Source organism: Rhinopithecus bieti, unplaced genomic scaffold, assembly GCF_001698545.2.
Source record: "Rhinopithecus bieti isolate Rb0 unplaced genomic scaffold, ASM169854v2 scaffold_15850, whole genome shotgun sequence".
NCBI lineage: Eukaryota > Metazoa > Chordata > Mammalia > Primates > Cercopithecidae > Rhinopithecus > Rhinopithecus bieti.
Genome location: NW_016809273.1, coordinates 3,996,183 through 4,010,112, shown reverse-complemented (window position 1 = coordinate 4,010,112; position 13,930 = coordinate 3,996,183). Strand labels below are relative to the sequence as shown.

General features: G+C 34.6%; 1 protein-coding gene across 2 annotated transcripts in view; it reads left to right on the top strand.

Moving 5' to 3' along the window:
* The window catches only part of GABRG2 (gamma-aminobutyric acid type A receptor subunit gamma2), a 96,595-nt gene that overhangs the window by 25,459 nt on the left and 57,206 nt on the right, over nt 1-13,930 (top strand). For both annotated transcript variants that reach the window (XM_017889036.1, XM_017889035.1), the window contains exons 2-6: nt 1,685-1,836; nt 3,352-3,419; nt 5,499-5,719; nt 9,508-9,590; nt 12,203-12,340. In XM_017889036.1, coding sequence (XP_017744525.1) covers nt 1,685-1,836; nt 3,352-3,419; nt 5,499-5,719; nt 9,508-9,590; nt 12,203-12,340 — 662 coding nt within the window. The remainder of the gene's footprint in view (nt 1-1,684; nt 1,837-3,351; nt 3,420-5,498; nt 5,720-9,507; nt 9,591-12,202; nt 12,341-13,930) is intronic.

The following is a 13,930-nucleotide window of genomic DNA, read 5'->3' as shown; positions in this document are numbered from 1 at the left end:
TTTTTTTTTTTTTTTTTTTTCTAGCAGCACACTGGCCTCTGCTTGCATGGAGGCTTTTCTCTCTGAGAGCTGACGGAAGCATTGCCCAGCCCATTATACCCACTATGGGCACTGTGTGAAATTAATGCTCCTTTAAATTTCCTACGCTCACTAAAGTGCAAGATGTAAGACACAGTATGTTAGGCCTTTTGCAGATATATTTTCATGATGTTTCCTAGTCATAAAACTTTAAAGGAATGAAAAAAAGAAGTTACTGTAATCACTAAGTTGACCCATGACAGTAATTACTCTTAAGACTTCATCCTCTATCCTTACTTTCAAACCAGATTAATCACATAATCATCTTCTGCAATATTTAGTCATCAAGATCTATATATATGAAGTACATAAAACATATATGTGCATTCATGTGTGCACGCATACATACACACATAGGTATGTATATTTAACTACCTTGTGCATGTATATATACTTGATGACTGAGTACGATTGAAGAAAGGTGATAAATCTGGCTTGAGAATATATGAATGTATACATTTATTTATTCAAGGTAAATGTGGCAATTATGTCATAGCTGACAAAATTCATTCAATACTATATGCTTAGTAAAATAAGGTAAAGATGGGGGCAGGGGTGGGAAATGTTGTATTTTAAGTTTGTATTTTTTTTTTTAATTTTACTCTAAATTACAAAAGTAACCAATATTCATTCGGTGCTGGTAAAAATGAAAATGGCAGATTTTGCAAGGGTGTGCATTGCCCCTGGATCTGGAAAATATCATCATCTTGGCGGGGTTGCCCTGGGACTTGGGTTAGGGGGATTGGTAAGCTATAGGAATTCCAGTCCCCTTCCAGAGTCATTCTCAGGTGGCTTCCAGCCCAGTTGCTGAAGGGGTTTCTGACAGGTTTGGGTATAGCGAATACAATCAAAGAACATTATGTAGCCTTTTGATCAGTTATAACAGGTCACTTCATTTCTATGACTGTAGTATATTAACCATTGGTATGAGTTTCCAGCTTAAAAATATTTGCCATCATAAAGGATGTAACCACATTTTTCTTCATAGTACCCGGTTCTTAACAACCAAAGACAAAAGAACCACCCTTGCCTTCAGTGCTAGTGAGGGGAAAAAATACACGTAAACACACCCTGGGGGAAGCAAAGGCAGAGAGACTGAGCTGTCTCCTTAGCATTCAAGTTAGTGGGGAGAGGCATGTCTGGCAGTTTGTGGGAGGGAATCTAATTATCAGTCTCTTACTTTCATTAATAAGTTGAGGCAAGTGAACTCTTCAAAGGAGGAAAGAGGAGACATTATACCTGAATTCTTAGACTACATATGGTCATTTAACCATCACTTTCCCACGAATAGTTTCCTTATAATTCCTTCAGGAGACTGGGAAGTAGACAGAAAGAATATCAAATATGGGAAAAGTAAAAGTAACTGGCAAAACATGGTTTATTTGTACATGGGAGGGCAAAGAATTCTGAAAACCTGAAGTGTGAAGTAGTTGAATACATTTAGTCTCCATCTATGCAGTTTAATTAGAATAACCCTCAAGTGAGACTTTTCAGTTTAAACGTTGCTTTAATCCTGTTTTATTTCTTCTTTTCCACTGGTGGTCTGTGGATAAAAGTCAACTTGAGTATACTCTGTATGTTTTTGACCAATATGTTTTTTTCTTAGCTTCACTAGCCAAAAATCTGATGATGACTATGAAGATTATGCTTCTAACAAAACATGGGTCTTGACTCCAAAAGTTCCTGAGGGTGATGTCACTGTCATCTTAAACAATCTGCTGGAAGGATATGACAATAAACTTCGGCCTGATATAGGAGGTTTGTTAAAGTCTTTTGTGTTGTGCTATAGATAGGAGCACATAAACATGTCTACTTTATTAGAAAAAAACCATCAGTGTAGTTCAAGAGCAAGGAAGATTTAAATTATACTTTTTTATATGTTGTAAAAGTAGTGATTAAATAGCATTCTGGCCTAGGAGTGAGAGGAGTGTCAATAAGTTCAAAATGAAGAAATATTATTTTCAAGTGAAGCTTGAGAGCTAGAGGTAGAAATTCAAATATTCCTAGATATCTCAGACAGAAGCTGTAGAAAAAAAAAGCAATGACCCCTTTATGAAGCAACATAAACAAGTCAAACAAGACAATAATAGTTAAGAGTGGATATGTTGTTTACCTGTTGTTGTGTAACAAACAACCAGAAAATCTCAATGACATATGACAACAAACATTTATGAAATACCCCCCTGAGAGATATACTAATCTAGGCTAAAGCAAGCTGGAACTGCTTATTTAGGTGAACCGTACTGTGCATGTTCCTCGTTCTACTCCTGGGACCAGCGCCTAGCTAGGATAACCCTTCTCATAGTAGTAGAAAACAGCCAGAGAGTAAGTAGAATCTCATGAGGCTGAATGTTTAGGCCTAGCACTGGTACACTCACTTTTGTATATATATTATTAGCCAAAGCCAATCAGATGATCCAGCCCAAAGTCGAGAGGTGGAGGAATAGCCTCACCCAGGAGAAGGCAAGAATGTGAATGCTGGTTATAGACAATTCAGTCCACCATGGTGAGTTAGGACATGACACTTTCAAGGAAAAAAATAAAGAAGAGACTAACGCTCCTGTTTTTCATTAAATGTTAAATAAAAATGGGGACCATGCATTTAGTCATGGATATTATACTACAGATTTTTAATATCAGTCTTCTCTGACAAATAGGTGTGTAATGGGTTTCCATATGGTTTTCTCATATTATCTGTGGTATCACAGTGTACAATAAATCATCAAGGAAGATTAATTTTGTGTTGGTGAGAAGTGTGTGAGGATAATGTGGTAATTAAAGGAATCAACAGGGAACTGTGATCCAAAACCAATTTATATTACCAGTTTGCTCTTTATGTCCATTTCATGTTCTGAATGCATATTTTTTCTGAGTTATTAAGCAATTATTTTTCTATATGGGTCAAGTCAGGGACATGCTCAAGTCAGTTTCAGAGCTTGAAGGAAACATGGTAAAATTCACGATATCTGAGAGAAAGATGGAGAAAAGCCAAGAGAAGCATTTTCTAATTTATTCATTTTTATGTTAGTTTTAAAAGGATAATTGGTTTCAAAATTCTACTATGCGTGCTTATTGCATGTGCATGCTTTAAAAAGATATTTCTTTGAAAACAAAATAGCTATTCAAATGTGGTGAATTAGTAACTGGTACCAAATTAGTTGTGAATAAATTACTTCTAATGTAGCTAAATAAATCTATTCTAGAAAACAAAGATTGAAACATTAAAATCTTGCACCTGTCTACGTGCACACATTTCTATGTTTCTCTTTACAGTGAAACCAACATTAATTCACACAGACATGTATGTGAATAGCATTGGTCCAGTGAACGCTATCAATATGGTGAGTTTCCAAGTAAAATTCTTTGTCTATTTTATTATCATGTTTGGGAGAAAATGTGATGTCATGGAAATAGCAAGAAACATGCCAGCAAGTTTAAGTTTAAAACTTTAGAAGTGAAAGACAGTCATCCAGATCCTTTTTTTCTTGTAATATGAAGATAACTAAATGTTAACTATTTTTGTTATGAGAATTAAGTAGGATTATATATATAATTAATTTGTGTAAATACGCTATGCTGTTGAAATTCATCAATCGGTGTTTACTTGCCAAGTGCTACTGACTACAAAATAGGATATAGTACTCAAATACTTATTAGAATATTGATAGTTTGGTTCAAATCAGAAATGTTTCTCAGATAAAATAGTGTGTCAGATGTAATAATAAAAGTAATTCTGTTCTTATGTAACACTTTCTACCCAAATGTGAAATACAAAACTAGACTGGAGTCCAAAATATCATATAATAGAGAACATAAAATAGAGTAGAGCAGAATGAAGTACAACATAACATAATGTAATATAATATTCTATATTATACAATATTATATTTGATATAATATAGTGATACTATAACTTTAAAACCATTTTTACCAAACTAGCAATAAAGATGCTCTGCTAAGTCAGAGAGATTGATATGCCACTTGAGGTGATATACCATCACCTGCATACTCCAAGCTAATAAGTTTGCTTGTTTAATCATTAAACAAATTCTAACTTCTTAATAGCCATAATTCTCAGAATATTCAGAGTTCTGAAATAAATTATAAATATCTAAGAAGTAGAAGCTATATAGATAGTTTATTTAAATGCAGAACTTTCTTGTTTTAGGAATACCAGTCCCCAGAACTGTTCTAGGATCAAAGATTGTGAAATATTAGTTTTAAGACTCAAAGTTTTTTATTCATGGCTTTTCTTGCCAAAATGTAGAATCTAAATTAATTAATTATTCTTTCTACTGCCACATCACTAATTGGTTGACAAAGGATTTCATAAAACAGGTTCTTTCCTCATTACTCATAGACTGTAAAAAGGAAACTAAATGGTGAACAAGGGTAGAGTGGCTTTCCGGGGTAGAAATGTAGCTAATCACAACGACACCCAGTGGGAGGTGGTTCAAGGAAAGAAAACAGAACAATGTGAATGAGACAAAAGACTCAGGCCTAATGATCTGAATTTCACACCATATCTGCTTTTTTTTTTTTTACTGAAGTAAAGCACTCTCCAGTTTAGTGATATGTATACTTGATGGAAATAATTACAGTAATTTGTCAGTATAGCATTCAAGAATGCATTTTGTAATAGAGATTAGCACAGTATTAGAAATTATTTTTAATTGTTAATTTCATCTTGTTTAGAGAAAAGAACATTACAAGTAAATAGTGAAAAAAAACCCCTCTTCTTAGGTGTGTGCTCTCTGCCAGGCGTGATGCAAAGCACCTTTTGTTGATTCCCTTTTTCTATCCTAACACAGCCTACCCAGTTAGGTTCTTTATGATCCTCATTTTAATATAGGCCAACTGAGTTTCCAGATCTCCTGCTTAGGACTTTCTTGCATATTCTGTACTTTGTTTCACTCTATAGCTATGGTTCTGAATCTGGACTTTTTTTTCCCTTTCAGGGGATGTTTGACTGTGTCTGAAGGCAATTTTAGCTGTCATTACTTGGCAACATTGAGTGTGGGTTTGTGATTTGCTACTGTCATCTAAGGAGTAGAGGTTAGGAATGCTTCTAAACATCCTACAATGCACGAGACAGTTCTCACAGCAAGGAACTAGCTAGCTGAAAACAACACAACGCTCTGCTCTATAGATATGGAAAGTAAAGGATTGTATCAAAGCTCTGCTCTTTTGCCAGAACTCACTTAGACAGGTCTACTTTTTCATAAAAGTATCGAACATATCTATAAAAGATGGGTGAAATGGTAATCTCCTCAGCAAAACTCTAGCTTTCTTTTGGATTATTCAAAGCCAAGATAGCTTTGCTTCTGATTGGCAAAGAGAACAGGAATGAAATATACAAATATTCAACAACATAGTCTTACTGTGTACAAATTTTCTGTTTTATCATTTTATTAAAACAGGAATACACTATTGATATATTTTTTGCGCAAACATGGTATGATCGACGTTTGAAATTTAACAGCACCATTAAAGTCCTCCGATTGAACAGCAACATGGTGGGGAAAATCTGGATTCCAGACACTTTCTTCAGAAACTCCAAAAAGGCTGATGCACACTGGATCACCACCCCCAACAGGATGCTGAGAATTTGGAATGATGGTCGAGTGCTCTATACCCTAAGGTATTCTTTTGCAAAAGGAAAGGAGTAATTGTTAGGAAGAAAACAAACAAACAAACAAACACAAAATGCAGTCACAAGTCAAAAAAAAAAAAAAAAAAGAAAGAAAGAAAGAAATGTCAAGACTACGTCTTGGTTGGCATGTTATCAAATAGTATATGACATCACAACAGTTTTTTTCTTTCTGCTATCAATGAGCTTTATCAAAGCACTAATTATAGGCAAAGCTTATTTTTCCACAGCTGTTGTGTAAACCTTTTTTTTTCTCACAACTGACCTGAAATTTCCTTTGTCTTGCAAGATCATCTGACCTTTGCACCTGTCTTGGCTTTTTGTGTGTTTGCGTGTTCTGGTACTTTAGAACACAAAAATTAAAACATAACTGGTCATCCTTGGAACTGCCACCTCTTATGCTTGGAAATATGTTCATTTCCAAAGAAATAGTTGCTAAAAGAGAATTTTCGATGTGTATGTCTCCATACATTCTTCTCTTTTTAGCTTCACAATAGCAAGCACCTAGAATCTATTATCTTTCATCTCCTGGCACCCCACTTCCCATTATGTTAATAGGCTGTTTAACTTAATTTATTGTCTATCTTGGGAATAGACATACTTGGGAGAAAGTTGAAGGAGCTATCTTTCAGCCTCTGAAATTAAATTTTGAAATTAGAGTAAAATGCTACTTTAATAAAATAATCATTTTATGCCATTATCGTAGCACTTCATACTTTGCATTTAAAACATTTTTTACGGCTGGGCGCGGTGGCTCAAGCCTGTAATCCCAGCACTTTGGGAGGCCGAGGCGGGTAGATTACGAGGTCAGGAGATCGAGACCCTCCTGGCTAACACGGTGAAACCCCGTCTCTACTAAAATACAAAAAACTAGCCGGGTGAAGTGGCGGGCGCCTGTAGTCCCAGCTACTCGGAGGCTGAGGCGGGAGAATGGCGGGAACCCGGGAGGCGGAGCTTGCAGTGAGCCGAGATGGCGCCACTGCACTCCAGCCTGGGCGACACAGCGAGACTCCGTCTCAAAAAAAAAAAACATTTTTTACATTGAAGTTTCTCATTGGTGGGAGTACATTATTAGATAAAATAATAGGTGAGTACATAGTCTTAGGAATCAGACATCTGACTTTGGTTCTTAGCTCTCTGTCTTACTATCTGCAGGAACTAGGGCAACTCTTCAGCATTTCTATATAAAGGGACTTAGGGGCAGCTATCTGGTAGGAGGACTTTTGGTGTTAGAAGCTTTGTTTGCATAGTAAGCATGATGTTTTTACATGGTTACATTTTTATTTAGGAAAATTAAGTGAGAACTGATGGAAATTATTGGGAAAGAAAGCACAACCACACTGTCCCACCCTGTACTGCCTCTCCCCCACCCTTGGCAGCACAGCTGAGCACTCTTTTACCTTCATTTCTTTAATTTCTATAAAACAGAGATACTTATTCTGACCTTGTGGAGTTGCTACAAGGACAAAATAGGGTGATAAGTAAAGTGATCAACATAGAGCCTGATACATAGTAAATACAGAAAAATTAAAATTATTTATACATTTTAATCAAAATAAGAATAATGCAATTCTAAATCTTCGTATCTGAGAACTTCTAGCTTCAAATGATTCATGTTAAATGTGCTTGCTCAACATACAAAATATAATACTTGAAAGTGGCTCCAAAATCTTTATCAATTATATCAGTTATTAGAAAGAGCCACAATTCCAAAATAAATTCATTCCAGGCATTTTATATTCATCATGGCGTTCGTAAACTTAGAGATATAGTAATAACTGAATTTTTATTTATTTATTTATTTATTTATTTATTTATTTAGAGACAGGGTCTCACTCTGTCACCCAGGCTGGAGTGCAGTGGCATGATCTGGGTTCACTGCAACCCCTGCCTCCCAGAGGTTCAAGTGATCTTCCCACCTCGGCTTCCCGAGTGGCTATGACCACAGTCACGTGCCACTACACCCTGCTAAGAATTTTTCGTATTTTTTTGTAGAGATGGTCTCACTATGTTGCCCACGTAGTCTTGAACTCCTGGGTTCAAGCAGTCCGCAACTCAGTCTCCCAAAGTCTGGGGATTATAGGTGTCAGCCATCTCATCTGGCCAATGCCTGAATTTAGAATCTAGTGGGTACAAAATTCCCCCGATACATCAGAGCTCAGTCCAGCTTTCGAAATATGAAGTCAATCATACTATCTTAAGTGTCTTTATTGTTCTTATAACATTGTAGTCATTTTTGGACTTAATTTGTGGAATCACTACATTAGCTAATTATGAAAGCCACCTCAAAAGTGTCACTAATGGAGATTCAATCAAAGCTTGAATGGTTACCAGTCTATATAGAGAGACGATTTTGTTCTGGCTATCTAAAAAGAGCTATGAGTGTGTTTGTGTTTTTCTGCATGCCCAAAGACATTTAGATCTGTATCTATGTTTGTATCTGCAATTATATTATTTTCAATTTTAATAATTCCAGTTTAATTTGGAGTAGTAACACTAATAAAATGTCAAATTTAATTGTAGCTTCCTTTATGACTAAAACTATTCTTCCCTTTGAAGAGCATATAAATGTATAGTAACAATGATTAAAGCCTCCAGTTTTGAAGGTAGATAATCCTGGGCCCAAATTTCAACTGTGCCTCTAGTTATGTTACTTTGGACAAGTTCAGGTACAATAAATGCATGATAATACTTGTTAAATGAGGAAACAATTCACTCTACCCAGTGCTTCATAGTTAATTAAGAGCTCAATAATTATTAAATATATTTTAACATCAGTAATTGCTCCGTTATATCATAGAATGATAGATTCTTAATTCTTTTCAATTAAAAGTTATACTAATTGGAAAATCTCTTAAAAACAAATTTCCCTAAAATAATACTTTCATTATATCAACAATAATATCTATACAATGTAAGAAATATAGCTAAAATATGAAATTTAAAACTCATCAACCCATTACCATTACAATTTGAGACTGTATTCATACTTACCCAAAGGTGGTAAAGACATCTGACTTTCAAATCTTCTCCCTCCTGGAGTTCCAGCCCAGGACTTGAGACTGAGAAAATCTGTATGCTTTAACAAGCACTAACTAATAAGACTTAAACTAATTAAGATTTATTGGCAAACATTTTTCAAATATGTCTGTGTATGTGCATTTAACATTTATTGTATTCCATTAGATATTCTTCTACTCTATAATACCTATTTAATGACATCCTCTAGAATATCCTATTTAGTGACAGTGTAGTGTAGAATGAATGCCACACCACTGAGCAACACAGGTATTTTTAAACTCACCTTTAGCAATTAAAGCTAACAGCGAACAAGTTCTTACAAACAGAAGGTCCTGCTTTAATTATCAGATAAGATCTTAGAATTATCAACATTCATTTACATGCAAACAGTAAATGAGCTTACGTTCTTAAAACAGTTGGTTCTGTTAAATATATTCACTGAGCAGTTTCACGTGAGCAATTAATTTGCAAAGAGAAAAACCAAAACCAAAAACTTAAGTGATCATAAATTTTCAATAAATATAGTTGAGGTAAGTGAGGTGCCATTATTTGGTCTGTGAAAATGAACAGACTACATTAAGTCTTATGTAATATTTTCCTGGACTTGGTGGATATCTTCATTGGGGATTATTTTGTGTTTTCAATCAGAATGTGAGATATTCTCTTCAAAAAAAAAAAAAAAATCATTAAAATTGTGCAAATTTACAATTTAAAATTATGTCTAAAATCCATCTTATGTTTAATATCTTCCTACTTAGGTTGACAATTGATGCCGAGTGCCAATTACAATTGCACAACTTCCCAATGGATGAACACTCCTGTCCCTTGGAGTTCTCCAGTTGTAAGTAATATTCCTTTTCCATTTGTATCCTCCCTCACTTACAGTCTTTCTGATTTCCATGTTGATTAATTGAAAGAAACATAACGAATTTCAAAGTTGTATTAAGTTATGTTACTGACTTCAATGATTTTGACCATCTCTTTCATCCTAATCTCAGCTTGCTCTGATTAGGGTGATTCCTGCAAAAGAAGGACTTATTTGATTAAGAATTACAAATAGGTTTCATTGAGTTGCATACTTTTAATATATTGGTTGCCTAGAGCCTTTTGTGTGTGTGTGTGTGTGTGTGTGTGTGTGTGTGTGTGTGTGTGTGTGTGTAACGGATTGTAAGGCCAACGCTGGACTCAATAGAAAGGGTGCAATCTTTAATTATATATCCTCTTCCTTTTTCTCCTATGGGCCTAGGAAGGGACTATAGCAGCACATTGCTAGTTAAGGTCTGCCCCACAGCAAAATCATTTCATTGATAAAATATATGTGAACTACTATTTGACACACAATAAGATCAAATATAAAACCATTATTTTCTATTTATTATTTTATCAGATAGATAATAGAATGTAGCAAGAGGATCCATGATGATCTAACGCAGATTATGCTTTAGTAACCTTTACAGATATTTTCTGCCTGAACCAAAGTCAAGCAAACTTAAATTTCCCAAAACGTTTTCCTTACTATTTGTTCAGCATCCATGAAAGGTCAATCACTTCTTTTATAATTTTTGTCTGCCAGTTGTGCATATTGGACAGAATAAAAATCTGATTATAGATTTTAAAATTATGTTTGTAGAAAGGTAATTTCTCAACCAGGGGGTCCACTAAGTCATAGTAATCACAGTTTGAAAAAAGTTGATGATCAGAGAAGTAATCACGTGTTTATCACTTCATCAATACCAGAGAAAAACAGAGGAAAAAATCACTGTACATCATATTTATCTAGAAAAATTCTCATTATAAAACTTATTTCATGTTTTACTGAATCAAAGAATAAAATATATTTAATTGTAAAGTTAAGGTTTCCCTGAGTTTTAGAGAGATTAGCTTTCCTTGCTTTTAATTTTCCAAGTGGGTCTACTTCTTTCTTGTGTCAGCTAAAACCCAAGAACTGTTGATTTCTGTGCCATCAGGTGGCCAGTTGAAAATGGTCCTCTGAACCCAAACACAATTTAACATTACTTATTGCTATCTGAACAATTCAGTTACCGGCACATTCTCTGCACAAAGTTGCCTCATATCATCATTGTTTGTTGTTTTGTTTTGTTGTTTTTGACAAGATCTCATTCTGTTGCCCAGGCTGGAGTGTGCAGTGGTGTGATTTCGTCTCGCTGCAGCCTTTGCTTCTGGGGCTCGAGTGATCCTTCCACCTCGGCCTCCAGAGTAGCTGGGATTTTAGGAATGCACCACCATACCCAGCTAATTTTTTTATTTTTTGTAGAGATGGGGCTTCGCCATGTTGCCCAGGCTGGATATTACCACTGTTTTCCTCAATTTTCATCACATCCTATCATACCCCTCTCCATCCCCTGCAATAGTTCTCTACAAACTCTTTTTTTCCTCCCTCTTTAATTAATATAAACATACAATAGATAAGACTGCATCAAAGGGAACAGACAGGAGGAACTATGTGGGATTTTATTCCAAGTACTCAATCAGTGTTCATAATCAAAGTAATCTTTACATGCCATTATTATTTATTATCACATAATAATTAGCATTATTAGTACACAAACTGTTAAAATGGTTTCTGGTTTTCATTTATTTTCTTGAAAAAGTTAATTCTGCAGTTGACTTCATAATAATATTTGTCCATTCAACAAATATACATTGACCATCAATTCCATGAGATAAGTACTATTATCCTCCCTATAAGGGAGCAAACAATTTAAGAGGAAAAATATACACTTATCCAAGGTAGAATGGCTGGGAAATGGTACTCATAACCACTACTTTATCTCACCTGCCAGTGTGATGTTTTCAACGAATACTTTCTGTTCTATTAGTACAAGCTCATTGATATCGTCCTCTTAGCATTTCTACTTACTACTACTTTTAATTGTGTATTTCTGTGTATATTAAAATTGAGTCCTGACAAATTGAGAAAGAAAGATAATAAATAGTTTAGCTTATTTTTTCCAACTATCATCCACCTCAAATGCATTCTTTGGAGAAGTTTTGAGTCTGTTCTGTCTTACTATTTTCTGTTTCTATTTGACTCAAAATCTTGCTCTATTAACTGTCTTTCGCTGTGATACAAGACTTTGTATTTCTACCATTTATTATGGACTGGTCAGTTGGTATGCACTATTCCAGATGATGGAAAGCATGCATATGGCATATATAAAACCACATGTAGTATACCTTCTATGTCATTTAAATTATTTTCAAGAGTAAATTTGACCTTTGGAGTTTTGAATCTTACTTCCCATTAGGATGCAATGTCATTGTAATTTATGTCCTCACTGCAATGCCCTTTGGTCCAAGATCCTCATCTAGCTTGTAACTATCTTTCTCAGTCTTTACCTCAGTGTCATGTTCGTAGAAGATTGTTGCTATATATTGCTACATATGCTAATTATAATCATTTTTAATGTGAGCTTTCCTATCTCATGGCAGATGGCTATCCACGTGAAGAAATTGTTTATCAATGGAAGCGAAGTTCTGTTGAAGTGGGTGACACAAGATCCTGGAGGCTTTATCAATTCTCATTTGTTGGTCTAAGAAATACCACTGAAGTAGTGAAGACAACTTCTGGTAAGATGCATTTGCAAAGAATTCCAAGTGACCTTTCCAGAGTTGAAATTTTGGTATATATGATTTAGAAGGTTTTCCAATACCTCTCTATGAATGATAATCAGAAAATTAAATGAAGTGTTTTAATTTTCTAGAGAAAATTATAATTGAAATTCAAGTAGAATAGATAAATATAAATATATTCTACCAATTTGGGCAAATTGGATTCAAATTGGATTAGTAAATTATTCCCTAATTTATTTAAGGAAAAATGAATACCAATTATGAAAAAAGAAAATATTTATTAGGAGTACTGTTTTTAGAAAGTATGTTTCATAATGTACTGAAATCGCCACATTTCACACAGGAAGAGTGAATTTTTTACAAATGCAGAAAAGTGAGCATAGTGGATATGGACCCATTCTCCATTCAGTACTTTAATATTTTAAACTTATCCATCAGTGGATAACAGAATAATTCTTGAGTATCAGAGAGGATTGGGTTCAAATCCCAGTTGCATCCGTTATAAGCTATAGACATCGGGCAAATGTATTGAATCTCTGAGATCAGCTTTTCCAGATGCCTAATGTGCATTTAAAAAATTGCATCACAGGGAGACAGTGTTTATGCAAAATATAAATAAAATGAAATGCTTAGAATGATAGCTGGCACTTAGTGAACGCTTGGTCAATAGTAGGTCTTACTAATATTAATTATGATTATCAGATGTGCATGATAATATGGTCAGGAATTAAGATTTATTTTAAGACAAGCTAAAAGTAAATATTTTTATATTAAATCTCATGACTTCTAATAGTATCAATTATTAATTTAAAACTCTATGTCTGGCAACTTAGATACATTTCCAGAGCAGATCTATCTCATAAGTGGCCAGTTTCAACTCTCAACAATGCTGCTTACATCCTCTATGTAGATTAATCCAACTACTCCTTTTAAAATTATGTTAATTTATATGTTTAAATTTCAAATACAAACATTGTGTTCTCAGCTTACCATCTATTAAGATGTTATTTGAAACATATTTCCAAGAGTTGAGCTGTTTTATGTTGATTTAGTCACAAACACCTGATCATTTTCTAGAATTCATAGGAAATATTTTTTGCATGTGGAATAATTTGGAATCAGGTCTTCATCTACTTTACAGAGAGAAGCAAATAAAGGACCTACACAAAGATGGAAATTTATGATTCTACTTTCAAAAGTACCATCCTCCAAATCAAAGAATTATCTGATTGTAACATTGTTTTGAGCATTTGCAAATGTCTCATAAAGGCTCTTTTATTTGGAAAAAAGAATCTGAAAGAAGGTCATAGTTGAGTATACTATTATTAAATGGCCTTCTGTTCCCTTATGCAACAAAAACCCTGACACAAGTATTAAACAATTTTTTTTTTTTTTTTTTTTTTTTTAGAAGGCTCGGTCGTCTCCAAAGACTGAGTGCAGGCGCGACTCGGCTCACTGCAAGCTCCCCTCCCACTGTTCACGCAATCCCTGCGTCAGCTTCCCCAGTAGCGAGACTTAAGCGCCCGGTAACCACGCGCCGCTAATTTTTTATATTTTTTAGTAGAGAGGTGCACCGTTAAGCCAGGA